The sequence below is a fragment of the Mytilus edulis genome, chromosome 12, assembly GCF_963676685.1.
Source record: "Mytilus edulis chromosome 12, xbMytEdul2.2, whole genome shotgun sequence".
Classification (NCBI taxonomy): Eukaryota; Metazoa; Mollusca; class Bivalvia; order Mytilida; family Mytilidae; genus Mytilus; species Mytilus edulis.
In genome coordinates, this window is record NC_092355.1 from 65,614,980 (window position 1) to 65,640,782 (window position 25,803).

The 25,803-nt window shown below is 32.2% G+C and overlaps 1 protein-coding gene across 1 annotated transcript in view; it reads right to left on the reverse strand.

Annotated features, from left to right (window-relative positions):
* Window positions 1-25,803, reverse strand: part of LOC139498945 (tubulin epsilon chain-like) — a 32,637-nt gene that overhangs the window by 2,106 nt on the left and 4,728 nt on the right. Inside the window, exons 5-10 of the mRNA XM_071287535.1 lie at window positions 22,586-22,707; window positions 12,547-12,613; window positions 10,850-10,970; window positions 9,788-9,984; window positions 7,059-7,199; window positions 1,724-1,864 (exon numbers count right to left, since the gene is read on the reverse strand). Coding sequence (XP_071143636.1) covers window positions 1,724-1,864; window positions 7,059-7,199; window positions 9,788-9,984; window positions 10,850-10,970; window positions 12,547-12,613; window positions 22,586-22,707 — 789 coding nt within the window. The remainder of the gene's footprint in view (window positions 1-1,723; window positions 1,865-7,058; window positions 7,200-9,787; window positions 9,985-10,849; window positions 10,971-12,546; window positions 12,614-22,585; window positions 22,708-25,803) is intronic.

Below are 25,803 nucleotides of genomic sequence, written 5' to 3' on the forward strand. Positions count from 1 at the left end.
AAGGAACTGAAGAGTGGAGTCGCGTCAAGTTATCAGAAAATAGCTTCTTTGCACTGTATCTGCTTCATCGTGTTGTAGGAAATATTACAAACGAACAAATCTCAATATTGTCTGAAACATACGAAACTGACCTGGCATGTAATTTTGACGAATTCAATTGGGAGGTCGCTCCATGCCGAACACGTACCCTGGTTTATAACATCTCTCGTGTGCTGCCATGCCATGATGGCCCTGAGATCTATCAGTCACGGTACTATGTATGAGGGGGGATATGAGGAGTCCTGATCCCGAAATCTCGGGCTTAAAAACATGAAATCCCGAGATCCTAGGCTTAAAAACACTAAATCCTGAGGTCCCGAAATTCGAAAAAAAGAATTCCCGGATCCCGAAAAGGGTCAATCCCGAAATCCCAAGCTGAAAACTCCCGATCCCGGAGTCCCAATAAAGGTCCTATTCCCCCTCACGTATGTAACTGAAAACAAATGTACAATCAACAATGAACAAACAACAGTTACATAACATTACTGCATATTCATCGGGATATCAGTGTGAATGTTGACAAAGTAAAAGAAGTTTGTTTCTGCCCAGACCCGAAGAGCAGATTTTAGACAATTTTGAGTAAATTCTGTATCACAAATGTGTTGTTTATGTATTACTATATTCAGAAGATTTATTAATAGTTTTGCATTCATAAATTTTTATCTACATATAGCTCCTCTTTTAAACGTCCTATGACCGAAAACCGGAAAAAAACCATTTTTCTGCATAATAGGGTCCCAAAATATTTTTGGGCTGTTCCAATCATACTCCCACATAATATGATTGTTTATGAATGAGCTACCTGCTTAGATTCAAAGACTTGCCTTATTTGTCCTATTAGAATTGGAATAATTCATGGGGGCTTGAATATATCGTAATAATACCACGGGTTGTCCCTTTATATTTTACCCCTCTCTATTGCTCAGGGTAAAATATTTGTCATAAAGGGCCAACCCATGGTAAAATCATGATATATTCAAGCCCCCATGAATTGTTTCTTAATTTCACGTCCATATACCAAGCTGTACTTTAATATAAAAGTATCTATCTATATTATTTAGAAGACATGATACATGAATCAAGTTGATTTTTTCAAGACTGTTTTGGTAATGAATTTTCTATTTCTCTTTGTTTTTGTCAGTGCAGAATGTTTTGTTATAACAAATAAAAAGCAATTCTCAACAATATTACATTAAGACATCAACAAATCAACATAAGAAGTTTTTTGGTAAAATCTTATCATAATTGATGTAATGGATGGAGGCCCAATTATAAAAAGAAGATGTGGTATGATTGCCAATGAGACAACTATCCACAAGAGACCAAAATGACACAGACATTAACAACTATAGGTCACCGTACGGCCTTCAACAATGAGCAAAGCCCATACCGCATAGTCAGCTATAAAAGGCCCCGATATGTAAAACAATTCAAACGAGAACACTAACGGCCTTATTTGCATTAAAAAATAAACGAAAAAAACAAATATGTAACACAGCAACAAACAACAACCACTGAATTACAGGGTCCTGACTTAGGACTAAAGTCAAGTGGCACATTAATATGCATATTCAGGATGAGAACATGTTAATGAATTAAGAATATTAGCCCTGACTTGTACTAGACTGATACGCTGAGCCTGATTTGTAAAGTATCATAACTAATTGCCATCCTATTATGGTACCTTTCAATATTTCTCCTAACATCTGAGATTTCTACATTTCCCCGTACCATCAAGGCACATGCTAAATAAAGGCTATGTTTAGGATCTGCCCGCAGTAATTGATGATCTCTTGAGAATGCATCTGAAAACATTTGATCTAATCTACAAAATAAAAAATACATTTTTGTATCTGAAAAATTAAAATTGATATTTAAAATAAATTTCAAACCACTTTTTTTTTGTATATCCCTAGTTTATCTAATTTTTTTGGAATTATTTAAAAAATGTGTTATTCATATAAGAGTTTATTGCAGCTAAATGTAGGTATTTCTATATCAATTAATGCTTTATTCTTTCATTTGATATATATTCCTAATCAATTGAATGAGAAAGCTTAGCCCTGGTTGAACAGACTGTATTAGGAATGTGCTAGATATATATAAAAATAAAAATAAATTTACTGCGGTGAATAGAAACTACCTTAAGGGGGTAGACCTTGGTTCAGGGAGATAACTCTTTATATCAGTTAAGCGTTTGTAAAAGTCAAGTTCATCAATGTATTTTAAGCATTTACCTGAAACAGATTGAAAATAATCTCTGTAACCTAGAAGCTTAGAATATATTTTTGAAAATGGTTGACACAAACGTACTGATGATTTTAAGAGTTATTTCCCTCAACCTAGGTCTACCTCCTTAAGCAAGTGCACTTCTACATGTACATGTATAAGACTTTGATTGCTTTTGGAACATTCAAATACAAACTGACAGATGAGTTTTGGTCTGTCTAATGCAAGTCTGGAAAGAACTCAAATTTCTAACAGTTAAATACTTTGCATAGAGATCTTTATCAACCAGAAATAGGATTAGATATATTAAGGGCATACGATACAGTTACAGAGAAGGTACTGACGTTGCTAACGTAAAATGCTATTTTCGCGACATCAAACTATGACATATCGGGAAAAGATGCATTTTTCGACTGATTTTTATCATTCAAACTGATTTAATTTGAAAATGAGTCCATGGACCCTTATTTTTAAAACAACATTTTGGTTCATTTTGCAGGGAGATTATGTGGACCAAATTTTATAAAACTGTAAATAGTGCAATTTTTTTAATTTTGATATATATACAGCAAAAAATGACGTTTTTTTCTCAATTCATGACCATTTGATAAATATGAGTTATTTCTGAATAAAAAAATGCATAATTTTTTATGATACTTATAAAATACAGAAATTACTAAATTTTTTAACAAAAAACAATTTGTGCTTATCTTTTAAAACAAAAAAGTTATGTCTCTCTTTCGAGAGGAAAAATACGGCCACAAATCCGAATTTTGAGCAAATATACGAAATTTCGACCTCAGTTAACTCAAAAAGTAGCACATGAACAGTGATCTGGAAGGTTTTTTTCACTATGGGCCCAGGGCCCCTCAAAAATAAATTCAATGGGCCATTTAAAAAAATAATGGGCCATGTTGTCAAATGAGTGGGCCATTTGAATTGACTTCTGTAAAAAAAAAAAAGTATCAGTATATTTTGGCAAAGAGGTGTTGGTACTTTAATACCTAGTTTATGATTTTAAATAAAATCATGGATATTGTTCCTGTGATTTTGTAATTTCAATTTCAATGAATATACAATAAATTCTTCCAACCCCAACAATATTTAAGTTAACCTTTATTTACAATGTTTAAACTGGTTCTGTTGCCTTGTTCATGTTCATGTTGGGTTTTTTTTTTGTACATTAAATTTGGGTCTTCGTCGATACCGTATCAGAGGACATTTCAGGCATTTCCTCTGCACTTCTTGTATTATTATAACTTCAACACGGTGACAAGAATAACAGTATAGAGTACCATTAATTCATAGAACAAAACAACAAATCGCTGAAGTCATGTTTACAAAATATCAAAACGAGCCAAAGACCAAAACAATGACAAGGACAGTTAAGCGTCTTTTATGGAGACAAAAACTATATTCCTAAAAAGTCTTTGGGGTTCTTCAATCGAAATAATATCGAGCTAAACTAAATGAGATTATTATTAGAGTTAAATCTCGTCTGTACTAGCCAAATTTCACAAATTTAAAGTTGTTTATAAAAAAAATATATCATGAATGATGGTTAATTACGTTTTTCTGGTTATCAGTTAGACCGCATGGTTCTATTATTACAATAGGAAAACGGGTACAAGTCAAATCGGCACCTGGTCAAATCGGCACCCATAGAAAAAGTGGAATCGGCACCTGGTTAAATCGGCATCTAGTCAAATCGGCACCAAATTAAAGTCAATTCGGCATCCAATAATATTTGATAAGATATACATATATAAACAATTCCAAATATCTATTAATCTTTCTATTTTTAATTGTTTTGGGGTTGGATTGTCACGGACTGGAAGTTCTTTCATAATATTAGGAATAAATATTACAGTATATGTTCCTAACGGAATAAATGGTATAGAATATTTGTTCTAACAGGAATAGATATTATGACAATGTTTATAACAAAGTTTCCATTGGAACTTTAGTTAGGTGGAACACATATACGTTGACAGGATTAAATAATTAGATACATTGATAAAAATGAAGTCCTAGATTTATCAGTTACATAAATTAATTAACATTTTTGTTGTTTTAACTATTTACAGGTAGCTATTGCTGTTTTTTCTTCAAAAACTTAATAAAACAATGAAGCCCTTAAATACCCAAGCTGTTGTTTAATTACGAGAATATAACAACAATACAAAGGAAAACGACGAGTCCCTTTCATGATATTATCAAATAAAGCATGCTAAGTAGCAATTAAGGTGGGTTTTTTTTTTAGGAAACTTCAATCAGCATTAAACCAACAATCATTCAAAATGTTCAACTGGTTAAAACATGCATAAGAATATCCAATACTCTGAATACACATTACGTTGAACGATATCATATATTTTTGATAGTTTTCCTGACCTATTCACATATTTTCAAGCTTGAAAAGGTGACCTATTCCAGGGGCACATCCTATGACCTTGTTTGTAGAAAGAGTACCCCCGAGATAGAAACACCCCACACCCACCCAAAAACACAATAAATGTAAATATGTCAATATATGGATTACCCCTTCTTTGTTTATTTTTTGTTTGTTCAAAAAACTGAAACAGAACATGTATTAAACATATCTAACATGGGTGCCGAAATGACTACATCGGGTGCCGATTTAACCAGGTGCCAAATTGACTAGGTGCCGATTTGACTATACCCGGTGCCGATTTGACCAGGTGCCGATTTAACCAAGTGCCGATTTGACTAGAATTCTAGGAAAACACCCGAGATGATAAATCGCATGGTTCTATTATCATGGGGAAACACCCGAGATGTCCCCAAAAGATATAGGTGCTCCTATTATTGGAGGAACATTACACAGTTGTGTACACACACATGGCGGCACGGAACACAATCGGAAATTCATTTGACAATATCTAAACGTTTTGAAACGAAGTGAAAAATATCGTGCGCCACGTGGGCGCTTACATGTGTCACTGTATGCGCCATTTCTAGTCAATATGCGCTATAGGCGCAGGGTGCACGTCCTTCCCCAGGCGCGTAGCAACCCGTACGCAAAAACGCAGTTGCGTACACATCGAAAATTTCACAAAAATAAAAATATGGTAAATCTAGTAAGAACAAAATCAAAGTAATGAAGTTAATAAAAAAAAAAATATCCAAATATGTTATAGGACACTTTGTAGCTATATTCCGTTCCGAAAACTAGTCTTCCCTTTTCATTTACGAAACCAGCATAGTAATTCTGTTGCTGATGCAAACAATTTAAAATGGATGAGTCCTCCGGGTGTCAAAACACAATTGTTACGTCTTCTATGCCTCCTTACCCTGACATCTTTTCTGAAGATTCCAAAATAACTGATGAAATAAAATATGACATTCTTATGAGACCATGGACATCAATTCATTCTTATGAATTTCCTGTGAGGTATGTATAAGTCTTAAACAGTCTAGTCCAACTTAAGTTTAACGGGGGTGGTAAAGGGTAATTTTCGTGCAACTGTATTCACCTTTTTTTTCATTTGACGTTCAACGTGTTTTCACTTTTTTAAATTTTTAATAGTGCAAGACGGGTGCCTCTTTCGTTCAACAAGTTACATGTTCCCAAATTTAAATAAAAGTGCGTGTTTTCCATGCTTTCAGTTTTAAAGTTTTTGTTTTTCGTAATCCTTACTTGATTTGAATAAAAAAAAACTTTTTTTCGCGAAGTACTGATCCATCATCCCAACCCCACCCTTTATTACCATTTTTAACCTTTACTAACTAGCAAATTTTTAGAATTTTATCTTAAATTTTATTAAATATTGGTGAAGAAAAAAAATTGATTTGATTTTGTTATGCCCTACCTACCATAATAGATGGGCATTGTGCTTTCTGGTCTGTGCATCCGTCTGTCCGTCCGTCTGTCTGTTGGTCCGTCCGTCGTATGCCGGTCGCGATGGCAACGACAGAACGGTCTTTTAGTACCATGAGAAGAGTGAAGACCTACTTGAGAAATACAATGAAAACGAATCGTTTATCTGGACTCGGTCTTTTGAACATATACCGAGAATTTTTTTTAAAGCAGACACGGTTTTGGACATCTTTAGTAGAAAAAAAGAAAGGAAATTGGTTTTTCCGAATTAACTTTGAGAGAAAAAAAAAGCTGAAAAACACTGCTTGTTCACTCATAAAATAAAACATAAAGATATATGTGATTCGAATTTTTATTTGTGTATTTTCTCAATAAAAAAATACCATTTAAGTTGCACAGTGTTGGCTAGAAATAAGTTTGTTTTCTAATGTAAAGTGGGTTCAGCATGATTAGGTAACAAATAAAATATACCTAATAAAGCCATTTTAACCCACTACACATAAGGGAAAAAAAACAAATTGTTAAGCCAACAGTACGGGTTTCTTTGTTTTTCTCTGATTATTTATTTCCAAAGTTGACTTGTTTCTCCTAAAAGTAAGATTTCTGTGAGGTCATTTTAAGTCCTCGGAAATTGCGAGAATGCAGGATTTTGCACCATTTACCCCAGAGCTTCTGCGGGCCTTGAGCGGCCCCCAGATCCCCTGTCGTATAACTTCCTTCTCCGGCATTGCATACACATCAAAAATTGCCTAGCTACGCCCCTGTTCCCGATCACTGCATGAAGGTATATTTTCTATTACATATTTGATTTAATCAGGCAAAAAATAGCCTATATGAAAATTTTCATCAAACTGTAAATACAGGATCAAAACTGTATCATATGCCCTTAAACTTCATGTATATAAGGTTGATTTCGATCTAACTTATCTCCACAACATACATTACTTACTTTCTGGGTGGCAAGTGGACATCTGCAGATGTGTAAAGGGGACTCTGACTTGCCACTAAATAATGTAACTTTGGGAATGGCACTAAATTCATGGTGATTTCATTCAAATCTACATTCAATGATCCTTCAAATCTTGCAGAACTAAAAAAAAAAGAACTGTATCAAGAAATATAACAAATATATTTATATATATAAAATATATAAAATTTATTTTTATGATCTTTAGAAAAATGACAAAAAGCTAGGCTCCACAAGCTTTTCTCCTGTTTCATAGCGAGTACAAATAAATTTCACATATTTTCCGACAATGTACATATATTGTGTTTATCCTGAAACTACTCCAATAAATTTCTCAAAGAAATCGACATGGTTGAAATGCGGACCGCTAAGAGGACCCCAAATGAACTGGTTAGGAAACATAAATATTCATATAACCGCTTGCTTAACATGGCAGTGGAGTAAAAGGATACTTTATTTGTACATGTGCAAATAAAGCAAAAATAGTTTGCTAATTGCAGGATAAAGATATTTTACACATGCAGTTTAATGGTTCAAACTATTTATTGTTTTTTAATAATCTTTAAAACTATAGATTCCCCTACACAACAAAAGTATACTACATACATGTATGTGGGTTATCAGATCAAATATATTCGTTCATAGTGTGTTAATTTATGTTTTTTGATTGAGTTAAACCTTCTAATTGATATTTTATCGTGTGGTTTTCTATGTTGTGATGTTAAGCTATTGTTTCAGAAAAAGGGAGAAAGTTTGGTACCATTAAAACGTTTAATCCCGCTGCAAATGTTTCCACCTGTCTTAAGTCAGGAATATGATGTACAGTAATTGTCGTTTGTTTATATAATTTATACATGTTTTTCGTTTCTCGTTTTTTATATAGATTAGACCGTTGGTTTTCCCATTTGAATGGTTTTACACTAGTTATTTTTGGGCCCTTTATAGCTTTTTGTTCAGTGTGAGCCAAGGCTCTGTGTTGAAGGCCGTACATTGACCTATAATGGTTTACTTTCATAAATTGTTATTTGGATGGAGAGTTGTCTCATTGGCACTCACACCATATCTTCCCTATATCTATGTTCTGAATATGATGTAATACGCCAACATATACTTTTACATATCCATTTCATTTAAAAATAAAACAAATTTAAAAATTTCTATTGACAAGGAGAACAGATTATTTCTTTTAACAGAACAGAGACTTTTCTATAAATCAAGAGTTATTTCCCTTGTACCATCACAAAGACATATTTTACATTAAAATATTTGTTAAATATTGCTAAATTTTCATGCATTATTATATTATTATCATAAAACAACCATTTAAGGAAACTTCCAATCAGCATGATTAAAGAGAAACATGTGAATTGCAAGGATTTTGCTCCATACCACAGTATAAATGTACACCAATAAATTTTATGAAGTTTATTCTATAATAATAACATTGCATGTATATGTTTCATTATGATATGTTATTTTGATTGGCTAACAGCAATCATGATGCGTCCTTCTGAAATCAACATTCAGTACATAATGAAATGTAACATTCATGATGACTCTAGGTCCAACAAAAAAGTGCACAGGTAAATTAAAGAAAAACTTGATAGAAATTGTGTTTTCATGATCCTAGCTAAAAAATGTAATTATAAGTATTGAATGCTACTTTTGTAATTTCATAGGGTTGTAAAAGTGTTGACCATGCACATTTTTTATAATGCAGAGTTTCATCTTCAAAATGTACCTCGCTCAAGTATTTAAACCCCAATAATTGACAAAAAAAAACATTCAATTTTTTTTTATCAAAGTTACATTCACAAGTAGTGATTTGACACCTGTTTTACAATAAAATTGAGAATGGAAATGGGGAATGTGTCAAAGAGACAACAACCCGACCAAATAAAAAACAACAGCAGAAGGTCACCTACAGGTCTTCAATGTAGCGAGAAATTCCCGCACCCGGAGGCGTCCTTCAGCTGGCCCCTAAAAAAATATATACTAGTTCAGTGATAATGAACGCCATACTAATTTCCAAATTGTACACAAGAAACTAAAATTAAAATAATACAAGACTAACAAAGGCCAGAGGCTCCTGACTTGGGACAGGCGCAAAAATGCGGCGGGGTTAAACATGTTTGTGCGCATGTTTTTTCTCCTATATCAATACATCAACAAGTAATCAACTTTTAAAAATAAATCATCACCACTGGTTAGAAAAGGCTTATGGAAAACTAACATATCTTTTTATTGAGAATGATAAGTACACATTCTACTGGAATAAACAAGTTATATAAATATGTTATTCCTTAATTTTGTGAAAAAAATATGAAGCAAACAAAAATCCTACTGTATGTTTTGTCCTGTTGTCATCTAGAGACCATGTTATACTTTAAAATACCTTGAAACTCTAATGGTAAAGATGCGTTTAACTTCAATCTTGATTGACTAACTAATTTTCCCTGCCAAGGTTAGGTTGTTCTTAACCAGAACTATGTCTTCCTCCATAAATAAATAAAATCTAGCCACCATTTAAAGTCTAAGATTGGAATAGGCTTTCAGTGTGAGCCAAGGCTCCGTGTTGAAGACTGTAATTTGACCTATTATGGTTCACTTTTACAAATTGTGTCTTCGATGAGAGATTTGTCACATTAGCACTCATAATACATCTTCTTATATCTATTTAAACACTTACAAACAATCAATCAAACCAATACCTTGTCATATTCAAGAGAAGATTTGCAACTATATTATTCATGCTATCAAATGGTTTTTCCTCTGATGTCTTGGTCAGTCCACCATCTCCTGTATGTATAGCACTTCCTGCCTTCACATCTGTAGGGAAGAATGTCTTTTTACCGGTTCTAGCCGAGGGTATGGCCTCACCTATTTTGTTAACAATATCCATTAATGCCTGAAAAAAAGAGACAAAACATAAAATTAACTCAACTGAAATATAGTCTAGATTCATGAATTATTGGTTTTCTAAACATACAACTAATCAGAAACTAATTTAAACAATAGAATTCTGTGAAAGTATTCTAATTAAATGTTGCTGGTTTGTGAAAACACAGCGGATTCATGGCCATAATATTTTTTTGTAGACTAAATAGAAAACAAGTTTTTTTTGGGTACAAAATTAATTTAAGTAGTTAGAAGAAACCAAGAAATCAACTAAAATTGTTTTCCCATTAACAATACAACTTTTACAGTATAAGGAACTGGTGCAATTAGTAATTTATTGATTGGCAAAAAGCTAAGACTATCTGATAGTTGTAAATTAACAACCAAAGTAATACATGTTAACCATTCCTATACATCACCTCGGTAAATGTGTGATTAATAAGAAATTTTAAATGCTTTCATAGCTTACTACATAGGTGGGTGTAGAGTTGGGCATGGTGACCAAGCCCCCTCTTATAGAACTACATGCATGGTGTATTCAGACTTTTAACCTGTTCTAAGATAAACATAACCCCACAAAAGACAATTGGTCAGTGCTTAAGTAAACCAGAAATATATATATATATATATATATATATATATATATAAGTGCCTATAAATAGCAGCACATGACATACAAATCTATGGGAGTGTGGATTAATCAGTACAGAGATTAATTCAATTACACAAATAAAATTATAGATTGCCTAACAATGTAATTTTAAAATTACATTGTTAGGCAATCTATATATATATATATATATATATATACTTAAAGCTGAAATAACAAATTATGACTTAACTGTCACCTGATATCAAGGAATTAATTTGCCAACCTGATTTTCAACAGGCAAGACACAATCAGCTTTCTCTGTTAACTGATGCATGGCTAAAACACTGTTGTAAGGGGAGGTAACAACATCATCTTCTGCTGAGGGATAAACTGCTGTTACAAATCTGCCAACAGATAGTTTTTACTTCATTATAAATATATGCTCAAAAGTATTCACATAAAAAAAAAAAATTCATAGGTTAAAAATAAACAAAATGTTGAATCCAAATATTAATTAGAAGGGTAATTTGCATTTTAATACTATGTTCTTAGCCTGTAAGCTCTATCTAAGGAAAGTTCTTTTACAAGTTTTTCTTGTTTTAAAATTCCAATATTTCTATATATTAAATACAACTGTAATTTGTTGATTTTGGAAAAATGACATATTGTTTAAAACAAGAATGTGTCCATAATAAATGGAGGACCCACTGGCAATGTCATTTTCTATGTTCAGTAACACTGTGTATCATTGTACAGCGGATATAGATACTAATCAAGCGGGTGTGAGCGATTTTGATCTTACACTGTAACGAAAAATCTTTGTTTTGTTCACATAATATCAATGTGTACTTCAATCTAAACCTAACTGCTGTTTTAGGAAATGATTTGGTCGTAGGTTAATGATTAGAGATGTCTCATTATTTTCCCAAAACAAAAAAAGCATGTGCAAATACTTGTAAAAGAAGTTGGCCCTCGTCTCATCCAACATAATTCTATATTCATTGCAACTCTTTTTCTGATAGAAGGTCAACGTGTGTGTGTAATAAGTATAGCTGTTTCAATAATTGGCATTGAAATCTTTCATACATATGTTATTTTTCAATATTTTATCCCTAAAGAAGCGTTGTGTACGGTGTTTAGCTGACCACATAAATCCTTATGTACGGTGTATAGTTAAGTTGTTGTACACCGTACACAAAAACTTTATTTTCATACTCGTTTATTATCAAAACAGTTTCAAGGAATGAGTAATCACAAGTAGGTTTATGATGGGTAACCATTACTGTTGCCCTGTATAAGGTTTCTTTCAGATAAAACATGCAAATGTCTCAACTACTGTATCGAAATTGAAAGTGTCTGTTGACTTTCACAACTATTTGCGCATGAACAAGTTAATTGTTCTTATTTGAATATCAAAATTGTTTTATGAATAGGAAAAAATCGATGCAAAAATTATTTGGGAGCAGGAATTTCAAATGTTGAGAAATGTACATTGAATATTGATAAAGCAAAACAAAGATGTTCTTTACCTTGTAAGGTCAAAATCGATCATGCCCGCTTGGTTAGTACCTATATCCGGTGTACTGATAATACACGGTGAGTAAGTGAACCTTGAAATTGGGGTTAAAACTCTAATTTGGCATTAAAATTAGAAAGATCATATCATAGAGAACATGTGTACTAAGTTTCAAGTTGATGGGACTTTAACTTCATCAAAAACTACCATAAATGGTGCATAAAAAATCCAAAAGACATTTAATGAGTCTTTAATGAGTATTTGGAAAAAACATTGGTTGAATAAGTCACTGATCAGAAACAACTTCAGCCAACCGAGACAGATAAATAAATAAAACAGCAATCCACACAAACAAAAAACAAATATATAAAATTCTTAGTTCATCTTATAGTCCTTAGATATAGGAAGATGTTGTATAAGTACTAGTGCCAAAGAGACAACTCTACATCCAAGTCACTATTTACCTATATACATCAGGATAGTCTTCTTCCAACAAATTCAATATAAATGTACCAACACCAGATCCAGTACCTGAAACAATATAAATTTAATGAAAACATCTGATTCCTTAATAATTAAATGCAACATAAATTAAAAGTGTCATTCTTTATAAAGATAATTGATAATTAATATACTGTTTAGCATGTTATTTTTGAGGATGGAACAAAATCGCTTAAATATATTTTACCAATTTAAAAGTGCACATGCATGCAATATGGTTTGTAGAAAAGTTTTCAATCCACCTTGGAACATTACAAATGCATAGCTATACGTTCCAGAATTCACCAACATAATATAACTTCTAAAAAATTTTGTATACCTTATTAAGAAAACCATCTGTGGCTTTACCACCGGGGACACCTAGGTAGGTCCGTCGCCCGTCTATCGTTGCCTCCCAAGGCCTAGATGCATAAAGTATCGTTAAATTTTTGGGCGAGATTCTGACTTAGAGGCGTTCAGTCATAATCCCTCAGATGGTAGCTTCGCACCATTGGCTTATCATGAAGTTTTACACCTGATATTCTATAAAAACTTTGCACTTCTTCCTCTATTCTTAAGCTTTAATATATATCTATGCATTCACTAATCTCTATTCTTTATTTTTCTATATATTGCTTTTATTTTTTTACATTCAAAATTGCACTATTTCCCCAAAATAAAAAAAACCTCCAGATCCTTATTTAAGGCAAAAAAGCAAACAATTATTAATTAACTTATCGTATACAACCTTACACTGGACCCTCACTCCACACCCCCTTTTTCCCTTATACAAATGGGCTAAATATATGATAAATGAAAAAATATATATGACTTTTTACAGGTATCACTACAAAATAAGTTTAACAGAAACAAAAATTAATTATCTTCCAAGACATAATAATTATTTAGACAACTCAAATCCATGACATGACATAAATTCACAACTAGGTACGTGTCGTTTGTTTTTCAGCTTTGGTCTTCAGCTATATCTTCATAGTCATAACATGTTGGGTTTTAGTCATATTGTAACGGTAAAAAATCTATTTACCTCCCTAAATGTTACTTATATTTATAGTCTATTTCTATGGCTTATTAGTCAACATGAAATTATATATGGGGATTTTCATTGTTCAAATTATTAAAGGAAGTGTCAAATTTGTAAAAACATCGCTTAGTATTCATTAACAACAAGACTTCCTCTTATAGGGAGGTTAAACTAACGGCGGAAGTTGAAGCTCATTTCTAAACACAAACAACATGGCATCTTTCAGTCAGGGACAAACTGTTCCACAGAAAACTTTACGTTCAAAGATAAAAGACGACCATTTAACGTGTGCCATCTGCTTAGGAAACTATGATCACCCGAAAGCGCTATCATGCTTGCATACTTTCTGTGAAAATTGCATCAGGGGATATATATTCGGCAGAAATTTTGACAAAGTTGGCAATTTTCCATGCCCTGAATGTAAGCAAATCATACAGATTCCCGCGGGTGGTGTTGAATCTTTCCCCGATAACTTTCATATCAAAAGTTTGTTGGATGCTCTTTCGACCCCGGCACGTCCGGCCCCTCCTAGAACAATAAACCCAAATTCTGAACCTAATAACAGTCAATTTACAGACCAAAGTGGGGCAAGTGGTGATTCATATTTATACCCAGCACTTCAACGTTCTGACAGTGAGAAAAAAGACTATGTGTTTGTTGAAGGAGATAAAATGATACTGAAGTTTGGACAGTTTGGAGGTACCTTGATAGACTTTCATAAGCCATACGATTTAGCCATTAGTCAAACTGGCCAATACGCAATATCTGATAGAAGTGGCTCAAGAATACTTGTTTTTTCGAATACCGGAATATTATTAAGCCGAATCACTTGTATGAATTGCAAGATAAGTGGGCTCACTTTTATGCGAGATGGAAATATTCTTGTAGCTGTTGCAAATGCTGGTTCATCAATTATGAGAGTTTATAATATGGACGGAAAACTTTTAGAAGACATTGGTGAATTTTATAAATTTGCCAAACCTAGTGGTATAGCTATAAATAGTAGTCATCAAATAGTTATTTCTGACTTAGAAAGTCACACAATAATGATTTTCACTGACAAGAGAAAATTTTCAACTAAATTTGGAAGTAAAGGTTCTGGAGAGAAAAGATTTCTTTCTGCAAACTTTATTACCATCAATCAGAAAAACCACATTATCGTTTCTGATTGTGGAAATAACTGTATTCAGGTGTTTGACAGTACGGGTGAATTTAAACATAAGTTCGGCATCACAGGTGAAGGTCATGGTCAACTCTCCTGTCCCATGGGAGTTGCAACAGATAGTCACAATAACATTATAGTGGCTGATGCAGGAAATTTCAGAGTAGAAATTTTTGACAAAAAGGGAAGACATATCAAGTGCCTTATTGAAGATACAGACGCAATAGGAAATGAAGCAAAGCCTTTAAATGTAGCAGTGACTCATAAAGGGGACATTGCTGTTTTACTTGTCGGTGAACAGTTCGCTGAAGTGAGAGTTTTTAGATGGAATGGCTAAAAGATGTATTCTGACAACTGACAATCTTCAATTTAAATGAATCAGAAATAAATGTATTAAATTAAAAAGATATCCTTGATAATATTTGATGGATGTATATGATGTACAATTTTTGTATTTTGACAACTGACAATCTTTAACTTTAATGAATTGGATATTATAATGATTAAAGTGTATTAAATTAAATAGTATTAATAAATTAATATAAAAACAATTACATGCATAATATTACAAATGAAAGTATACTTGTATTACATGTATATATGTATTTTGTTCAACATATATAGCATTGTATTTTAATTATTATATAAGAAAATGTATGAACATGTACCTGTCATGCCTATGTACTATTTAAAATCTCCCCCATTCCATCAGTCAGAGCTCAGACATAAACAAGTCCATTTTTGTTTTTGACTTAAAGAAGTCAAAACATGTATTTATTATCATGATTATAAAATGTGTTTTCAATTTTAGACTTATTTAAGTCAGAAAATGACAGACTTGTTTAGGTCTATTTATGTTGATGAAAAAACTTAATTTTACTTGGTGGCCAAAGTACACCACCTACATGTATGACAGCAAAAACCTGTCTGAGAGTTCACAAGGACTTGAGCTATCTATATTTAATTATTTAATTGAACATCCTTACTAAACACAGATGTTTTACCTCATTTAGTGTGGTTCCAGGTGGTTGTTTTGTAAGGATAATTAACATTATCTCCGATTTTTTAGACTCTCATTCATATTTTTCTATAGAAGACAAAGCATCGTCTTTCAATGTTGTCATTATTTGATTTAGATGCATGACCTTTTTATAAATATGCGTGGGTCTTGAAGTTAACCAATTTTGATAACTTATGATCGACTTGTACATGTTGTAGGAGTCAACATTTGCAACTTTTTGATTCTTGTCAATTATTTCTTGCTTAACAGTATTTGACTTATTTTAGTCGTATTTTGTCTTGCAATAATTATAAGGGAGACAAATCCTAAAACTTACAAATTTAGACCTCTATGAGTCAAAAGCAAATTCAGACTTATTTATGTCTGAGCTCTAACTGTCCATTATCATGATTATTTAATTATTTGCAATTGTTTATATTTTATTTCAGAAGCATGAATTATGTTGATTCTCCATGCCATGATTGAAATATATTTTACAATGTACAAGATGTATACATGGTATATTAGATTACTATGCACTGATTATAATTTATACTAACTAAAGACAAACAGAGAGTTAACTCTTCATTACATGTACAGTACATAAACATGATGAAGATAAGTATTGTTTGTATATATTTCATGTCTTATACACAGTCACTTGAGTTGAGGTTTATTTATGTTATTTGTTCCAAATATCATTTCCAAAGAGCTTTTATTGGTTGAATTTTAAATATTTTATGTCAGATTGTCATAAATAAGTACATGTAAGTACTGTAACTTATACAATGACGATAGATGTACATTAACAGTATTTAACTTGACATGATAATTGTTTCTGTACCATTGATAATGTACATGTATCACATATCATGCATATTTGTCATGTATGTTTATTTATTTTTTCATTGTCATCTAAAAAAAGAGTATCATTGATTTTATATGTCAGAACATGATTTACATTTTCCTTATAAAGCCATGAAAGCTGATGAAAAGTTACAAGATATACAATGATATATGCAACAATTTTTTTGACAGTTTACGCATTAGAAATGTTAGATGTATGTTTATTTTTTACTTATAACTAAGGACTAAATCCCAGGTTGGATATTTTTTTTATTACAACTTTGAGCAAGAAGCCAAAGTACATGTATGTGAATTTCATGCACACATGCATATATGATACATGTGTCATGTTCATAATGTTTGTGTAATATTTTTTTCTAGTAGATATGTTTTTTTCTGTAAGACTGTCATTGTATGACACCTGCCTATATACATTGTGATATACACAATAAACATTTTAGCTAGCGTACAACCTTTTTTATAACATAACATATTAATTGTTAAAAGGTGTTTTTCTGAATTATCTGAGTTTGATTTTAAAAGCAGAAATTAAAATAAAGTTAAAGACAGTTGATTAAGAAATGTTGAAAGTAAAGTTTTTTCCACACCATCAATTTCAAAAATATTTCTTTACCATAAGCCATGAATATTTAATATATCAATGAATACATTTTTATAACAGGACACTATCAATGACTGTACTCTTTGAAGTTTTAAAAATACAGGCATTTTTTTTAAATTTTTAAATGTACATTGACATGTTCAGTTGTATAAATGGCTTGTTCTATAATGATTAATTTTACTTTTGGCATGTTTGTGGACACTAAACAGATGCTAAAAGGTTTAAATTATGTTCATTTGATAATGAAGTAGGCATTCCTTTTGTGGCATTTATCATAGTTATTTCTATTGTGCATTTCTGCATGAACTTAAACAATATATCTGTGATATTATGTAAAATTTTTCCTAAATTTTGGTGCCTTGGCATGGAAATACAATGTGATATATTTTCTAACCTTTTTTCTTAAAAACTGTTTATTGTATTTGTAACAAGTGCCTTCATATACAGTGTATATGGTTTTCAGTGCAGGTTAAAGTTTTTCTCTTGATTAAAATTAAATACAATCTACATGTAGATGTCTTTTATTTTTTATGCCCCTGCCACAACAGCATTGAACAGAGGGGGCATAAAGTTTTACCCTTGTCCGTCCTTATGACCCGAAATTGGTTTCCGTTCTCTAACTCTAACTTTATTATTATATTATGAAACTTATATACAATGATTATTACCACAAAACACAGATCAAAGAATTTTGCTGGCATCACTTTTATCATTCTTGAGTCATATAAAAAAGAAGATGTGATATGATTGTCAACCGTCTACAAGAGACCAAAATTACACAGAAATTAACAACTATAGGTCACCATACGGCCTTCAACATGAGCAAAGCTCATACCGCATAGTCAGCTATAAAAGGCCCCGAAATGACAATGTAAAACAATTCAAACGAGAAAACTAACAGCCTTTTTTACATAAAAAAATGAATGAACATGCCCCTTTCCAAATGGAAAATTGCTGAATTTTTTGTTTCCATTCTCTTACTGGATTGAGGTTTAATTTTTTGTCATTAGGTTTTGAAAACACCTACACCAGTGTAGATCAATCTTGCAGGAAGACTTCTAATAGGTGATATTTTAATATTTAGTTCACTAGAAATTTTGCTATAAAAATAAGTAGATGGGGTATGTCAGTGCTAATGTGACAAATATTCACCAAAGTTCAAATTAAGTAGATGCAAACAATAACAGGCAACCATCAGGCCTTCAACAATGAGAAAAACCCATACCGTATTATTGGCAATAAAAGGCCCTGACATAAAAAATATGAATGAATATATATAGGAAGATTTGGTGTGAGTGCCAATGAGACAACTCTCCATCCAAATAACAATTTATGAAAGTTAACCATTATAGGTCAATGTACGGCCTTCAACACAGAGCCTTGGCTCACACCGAACAACAAGCTATAAAGGGCCCCAAAATTAATAGTGTAAAACCATTCACACGGGAAAACCAATGGTGTAATCTATATAAAAAACAAGAAACATGTATAAATTACATAAACAAACGACAACTACTGTATTTCAGATTCCTGACTTAGGACAGGTACAAACATTTGCAGCGGGATTAAGCGTTTTAATGGTACCAAACCTTCTCCTTTTTTCTGAAACAATAGCATAACATACATCACAACATAGAAGAACTCGATCAAAAAACATAAATTAACACACTATGACTGAATAAATTTGATCTGCGATATAGTACATTTGTATCATGACAATTGTCATCATTTCATACAAAATATGAAGACAGATCAATAGATAGTGTGTAATTCCAATGGTAAATACTACATGCATATCAGAACAAGAATGTGGTAAACATATATGTCTATAGCTGTATAGTGTGAATAATTTACAAGTCCTTGACCAGACACAGCCATGAATCAAATCTACAGTATCATGCACATCAGAAATCCAAAACAGTCAAAATATCAGAAGAGGGTGAAGGTTTAGTGAGTTGAGGAATGGGTTGATCAAAACTTGACAAAAGGGTGAGGTTTCTAGGTATTGGAACCCCCCTTTTTTCGACTAGTTATACATTTGAATTGGGACATTCACATATGATAAGAACACCCCCTCCCCTTTCTCCTGGGTTTGGAATTTTGAACACCCCTCTTCTACCTCATAATTTCATGGATTTGGTGTGAACTGTTTATATCATTTTTGTTTATGGTCTGAACTGATTTACATAATGCAAAGGACAGGTTCAATATTATAATAGAGATGTGAATAGATATGTTGTGATGTTACACTTCCTGGTTTACCATTATGTTTACAGGTAGGGTTGTGCACCCACAACATTTTTTATTGCTTGTAACCCAAAGTCATGAGCCTGTAACTCTGTTGTTTTCCATATATATATATTTTTTTAGCCTAAATGCAGCAGTTGGTTATGTCATTTTTAATTATTTCATTTTTTGTCATGCTTGGGTCATTTAATGCTTATTTATTATAGTGAATACATTCATTGTTGAAGGCTGCACAGTGAATAAAAGTTGTATAACTCCAACCTTCTGACTCTGTTGGGTAGCTGCATCATATTGGCAATCATACCACTGACATTGACCTATAATGGTTTACTTTTAAATTAATAAAATGTTATTTGGATGGAAAGTTATCTCATTATAGGCACTCACACCACATCTTCCTTTAAGTTTGTCTCAACCAAATGTTATGAAACTTATACACAATGCTTGTTACCATTAAACACAGATCAAGTTTGAATTTTGGGGTCCTCAATTTAACCATTCTAAAGTTATGCCCCTTTATAAATGAAAAAAAACCTCTATTTATTAAGTTTCAGTTCTCTAACTTAAGTTGGCCTCAACCAAATGTTAGGAAACTTACACACAATACTTATTATAATGTACCACAAACCTCAGATCATGAACATTTTTGGGTAGCGTCACTTTTACTGTTCTTCAGTTATGTCCCTTTCTAACTTTATACGTTAGCAATTTGGGGCATCATCTGTGTCATGGGACACATTCCCCATTTATTTATAAATATATTACATGCACAAATACAATGAAGTATATTGATATCACAGAAATTATACATGATAATTTTTTTTAAACAATATTATGTAAGTGGATTCATTTCATTAATTTGTCCTGAAAATAAGTATTATAAATCTCAATGACCCACATGATTTTGATCAGTGGACATTTTTAGATGATCAACTTTTGTTTTTCACAGTGAGACCACATTTATATCCCAGAAAATGATTACAAACCTCCACTTGTATTTTTGTCCATCTGATGAGTTAAGCCTTTTTCAACTGATTTTTATAGTTTGTTCTTATGTTGTACTGTTATACCACTGTACCAGGTTAGGGGGAGGGTTAGGATCCTGCTAACATGTTTAACCCCGCCACATTATTTATGTATGTGCCTGTCCCAAGTCAGGAGCCTGTAATTCAGTGGTTGTTGTTTGATTATATGTTACATATTTGTTTTTCGTTCATTTTTTTTTTACATAAATAAGGCTGTTAGTTTTCTTGTTTGAATTGTTTTACATTGTCTTATCGGGGCCTTTTATAGCTGACTATGTGGTATGGGCTTTGCTCATTGTTAAAGGTCGTACGGTGACCTATAGTTGTTAATGTCTGTGTCATTTTGGTCTTTTGTGGATAGTTGTCTCATTGGCAATCATACCACATTTTCTTTCTTATATTATTATTATTAAATAAAATTGAGAATGAAAATGGGGAATGTGTCAAAGAGACAGCAACCCGACTATAGAACAGACAACAGCAGACTACATTATTATTAAATATAGGAGAGAGAGAAAAGAAAATACTAGGCTGATGTACATTCTGTGTACATTGTGTAATTGCATGTCAAAGGAACAGTACTTTTATTGCTGTTCTTCATTTTGAAAAGAGACAACTAGTGATTTATGATGAAATTATGACTAATTCCATTTATTTTCATTAACCAATAACAACTACAAAAGGTTTTGAGGATACACCAATTTTACATTAAATGAATAAGTATAAAGGCCTCCCTGCAACTACTGGAATTTTTGTACCAGTGATAAAATATAACTATACAGAAAACTAACAGTTGATCCACTTTCACTGTTGTTTGTTGGTATCAATTTCTTCAATTACCAAAAAATCCCACAATAATAATAGTTCATGCCAAAATTTTTTTTTTTTCAACTACTGATAAAATTATTTAAATTAATATCCCGAAAAGAGAATTAAAAGCAAATAAAAAAAGTCTGGACACAGCTTTTGTTTTCTCTGTTTGAAGTATTAAGACAGGTATTAAATAGACTGCATATCAGAAAATATCTGTTTTATTAAGCAAACTAAATAGAACATTCTCGTTGCAATCAAGAAATCTTTAAAATGTATTAATTGAGATTTCTGCAATTGAGACATTTGAATAAAATGTCATAGGTTATAACATATATTCAGAAATATTGTCTACCCCTTTTAACATTGTCCAAATTATTCTGATTTTGTATCTGAAAGTCTACCCAGTAAACAATTTCCCAGACTAAATCATTAAAAACAAATGTTTAAATAAATGAGAAGTTTCATTGAATGGATACAGATACACAGTGTGTAAACATGTGGTGGTCCCCTTCAGTGTCAAGCATCAATGATAAGGAATTAAACATTACATAATTCTTATGTTTTCTGCTATGAAAAATAAATGGCTTAAAATATTACCAAAAATCAAATAAACTGTACAGCAAGGTAAAAAAGACACTGAAAACTATAAGTCAATATTTTTTGTGAAAAAAGGGAGACAATCCAAAAATGAATTTCTAAAAGTACACCCAAATAAATTCAGCCAAGCATTACTTTTGCTGGTGTTATGTGATTCACTGTAAAAGAGGGTGATTGCAGGAGACTAAACATGATAAACTATGTTCATTAACACATAGAGTGGTTGAAAATAATGGATGGCTTTTTAACATCCACTGCCAAATAAAATCAACATGACAAGAACATGCTACCAGAATGCAATAGGAATATAAGCCTTGCTTTGTATGATACCATCACACTAGCCCTTGTTTCTCTTGCTAGTTCACAAGGTAATAGTCTGTAGGAAGATGTGTTACAATTTTTCTATGCATTGTTCTGACTAAACCCAAACCAACCAGTCTTTGCTCTTACTGCTTAATGCTGCATGCTTAGTGGAGAGGAAGCATATACCAATTTTAAAGTTTTTGGTTTGACCTAACGAGGGTTGGAACCAGCAACCTCCTGCACTTGAGGTTAACAGGAGACCATTAAGGCGTTCTGTCACATAAGAAAAATACAGTTCAGAAAGAATCACTGTCAAATTAATTGATTTGTGTAGTAATTGTAGTATTAAGTAAAATATGTTACCTCCGCCCATGGAATGTAGTATAAAGAAACACTGTAGACAATCACAGAACTCAGCAGCTCTCCTAATAACATCAGATAACTGTTCTCTATACTGTGCGCCATACATCTTATGTCCTACAGCCCTAAATATTACAAAATAACATCAGATAACTGTTCTCTATACTGTGCGCCATACATCTTATGTCCTACAGCCCTAAATATTACAAAATAACATCAGATAACTGTTCTCTATACTGTGCGCCATACATCTTATGTCCAACAGCCCTAAATATAACAAAATAACATCAGATAACTGTTCTCTATACTGTGCGCCATACATCTTATGTCCAACAGCCCTAAATATTACAAAATAACATCAGATAACTGTTCTCTATACTGTGCGCCATACATCTTATGTCCAACAGCCCTAAATATTACAAAATAACATCAGATAACTGTTCTCTATACTGTGTACCATACATCTTATGTCCTACAGCCCTTTATAAAATAAAATTAATATATATATTGTTTACCATGCATCTTTTGTCCAACAGTAGTAAATAAAATTAGATAAAAAGATAACTGAATTAAAAGTTATCTCCCATATTTTTGAAGCAGATTAAACAAAAGCAATTAATATATCATAGAATTTAAGTGATTTGTAATTGTCAACTTCCCTAACTTTGTGATGAATATTATCATGATTATGGTACAGCAATACCATTTGGAAACTTAAAAAAATACATTATATTTCATTTTAATTTAAGTATAACAAGAATGTGTCCTCAGTACAAGAATGCCCCACTCGCACTTTCATTTTCTATGTTCAGTGGACCGTTACATTGGGATAAAAACTCTAATTTGGCATTAAAATTAGAAAGATCATATCATAGGGAACATGTGTACTAAGTTTGAAGTTGCTTGGACTTCAACTTCATCAAAACCTACCTTGACCAAAAACTTTTACCTGAAGCGGGACAGACGGACGGACGAACGGACCAGAAAACATAATGCCCCTCTACTATCGTAGGTGGGGCATAAAAAAGAAGATGGGGCACAATTACCAATGAGACATCTTTCTACAAGAGTACACAGAAATTAACAACTATACGTCACCGTACAGCCTTCAACAATGAGCAATGCCTATACCGCATAGTCAGCTATAAAAGGCCCCGAAATGACAATGTAAAACAATTCAAACGAGAAAACTAACGGCCTTATTTATTTTTGAAAAATGAAGGCTCAATGGCCATATTGTTTTAAAATGGGTTATCTCCCTTGGTTTTGTTAAATATTTCATTGGCCTTATTTCTAATTTAAATTCAACTGTTTTAAGATGTGGACATTTGTACTGATGGAATATAATGATTACTGCATAAATGTGACAGGATGAATACTTCAATTGTTTTAACTTCCAATATAATGTATGTTGCAGAGAATTATTCTAATTTAAAAAAAAGCATGCATAAAAGATTTATAATACTTAGGCCAGGGTTTTTTAGTTTGTTGGTTTACAGATTTTCCCCCCTGAATAAGGCGGGTCAGTCGGTCGGGAAAAAAAGAAAAAAAATATCTTTCAAGACAGAAAAATATGCAAAATAAATATATATATTTCACCTTTCTGTCAATATGTTTGTTATGCTATTTAGTCAACATTTCTTAGATTTTAGTTCGATGAAATTTTATTGCTGAGCTGTCATAAAAACATTGCATGACATTCTAATAATTTCTCATACAAAGGGGGGGGGGTGCATGGACAAAGACGAAATTAAATCGTCATTTCACAAACAAGAAAAAAAGATTCGTGTAGCTCTTCAAGCACGAAAACTGATAAAGAAAAAAAAAGGAAAAACGTTGTACGAAAATAAGTTCCAACACACATGTCAAAAACGTAATAGACTCGTCCACTGGAAAAATGAGAATATCGGGTTAATCTGTTGTCATGCATTCCCGTTTTTTTATCCTAATGGACGATATATTTTTATTATCTATGAAACAAGAAAATTCAAAATGATTATTTAATATTCAGTACTTTAACTTGATGTCTTCCACCTGTCCACATTTGGACAAGTCTATTTCTATCAGATGATGCATCTTACGGACTGATCACTAATACGGGAAACAAACTTATTGTGTATTTGGTTTTAAACACAGGTTTTGTTTCGTAAAATTATTTGCGCAAACGACATTTCAAGGTCATTTATTATTGATTTGTCTATTTTTAAAAACGTAAACTGGAAGTTTTATTTTTTCACTACAGAAAGTGTTATCAATTTTGTTAGTCATGATTAAAGCATTTCATTTCATAAAAAAAAGATTGTTTAATTATTTTTCAGGGATAATGCATTTGTAAAGGTCGGCGGGAATAAAAAAGCATGAAAACTCAATTTTATTTTTATTCTGGAAATCGACAGATCTGTAAACCAACAAATTAAAAAATTCTGGCCTTATCAGTTGTTTTAACTTAATTTCTCACAGATTATTATACAAGAGTGCACACGCTGAAATGTCATACCTTCTTTACTAATCATTGATATTATGTTGATAGTCCTAAATATATTCATGATATTAGCTTAATTATTACAACTGTCATGATCACATAAACTTAACATTAACCAAGAAAACTAAACATTGATCAATGAACCATGAAAATGAGGTCAAGGTCAGATGAACCATGTCAGCCAGGCATGTACAGCTAACAATTCTTCCATACAACAAATATAGTTGACCTATTGCTTATAGTTTAAAAAAAACAGACCAAAACATAAAAGCTTAACACTGAGCAATGAACCGTGAAAACAAGGTCACGGTCAAACAAAACCTGTGCGGCTGACATATAGATCATAAAATATTTCCATACACCAACTATAGTTGACCTTTTGTATATAGTATTAGAAAAAAAGACAAAAACTCAAAAACTTAACTTTGACCACTAAACCATGAAAATGAGGTCAATGTCAGATGACACCTGCCAGCTAGACATGTAAACCTTAAATTAATCCATACACCAACTATAGTTGACCTTTTGTATATATAGCATTAGAAAAAAAAAGACCAAAACTCAAAAACTTAAATATAACCACTGAACCATGAAAATGAGGTCAAGGTTAGGTGACATCTGACAGTTGGACATGTACACCTTACAGTCCTTCCATACACCAAATATACTAGACCTATTGCTTATAGTATCTGAGATATGGACTTGACCACCAAAACTTAACCTTGTTCACAGATCTATG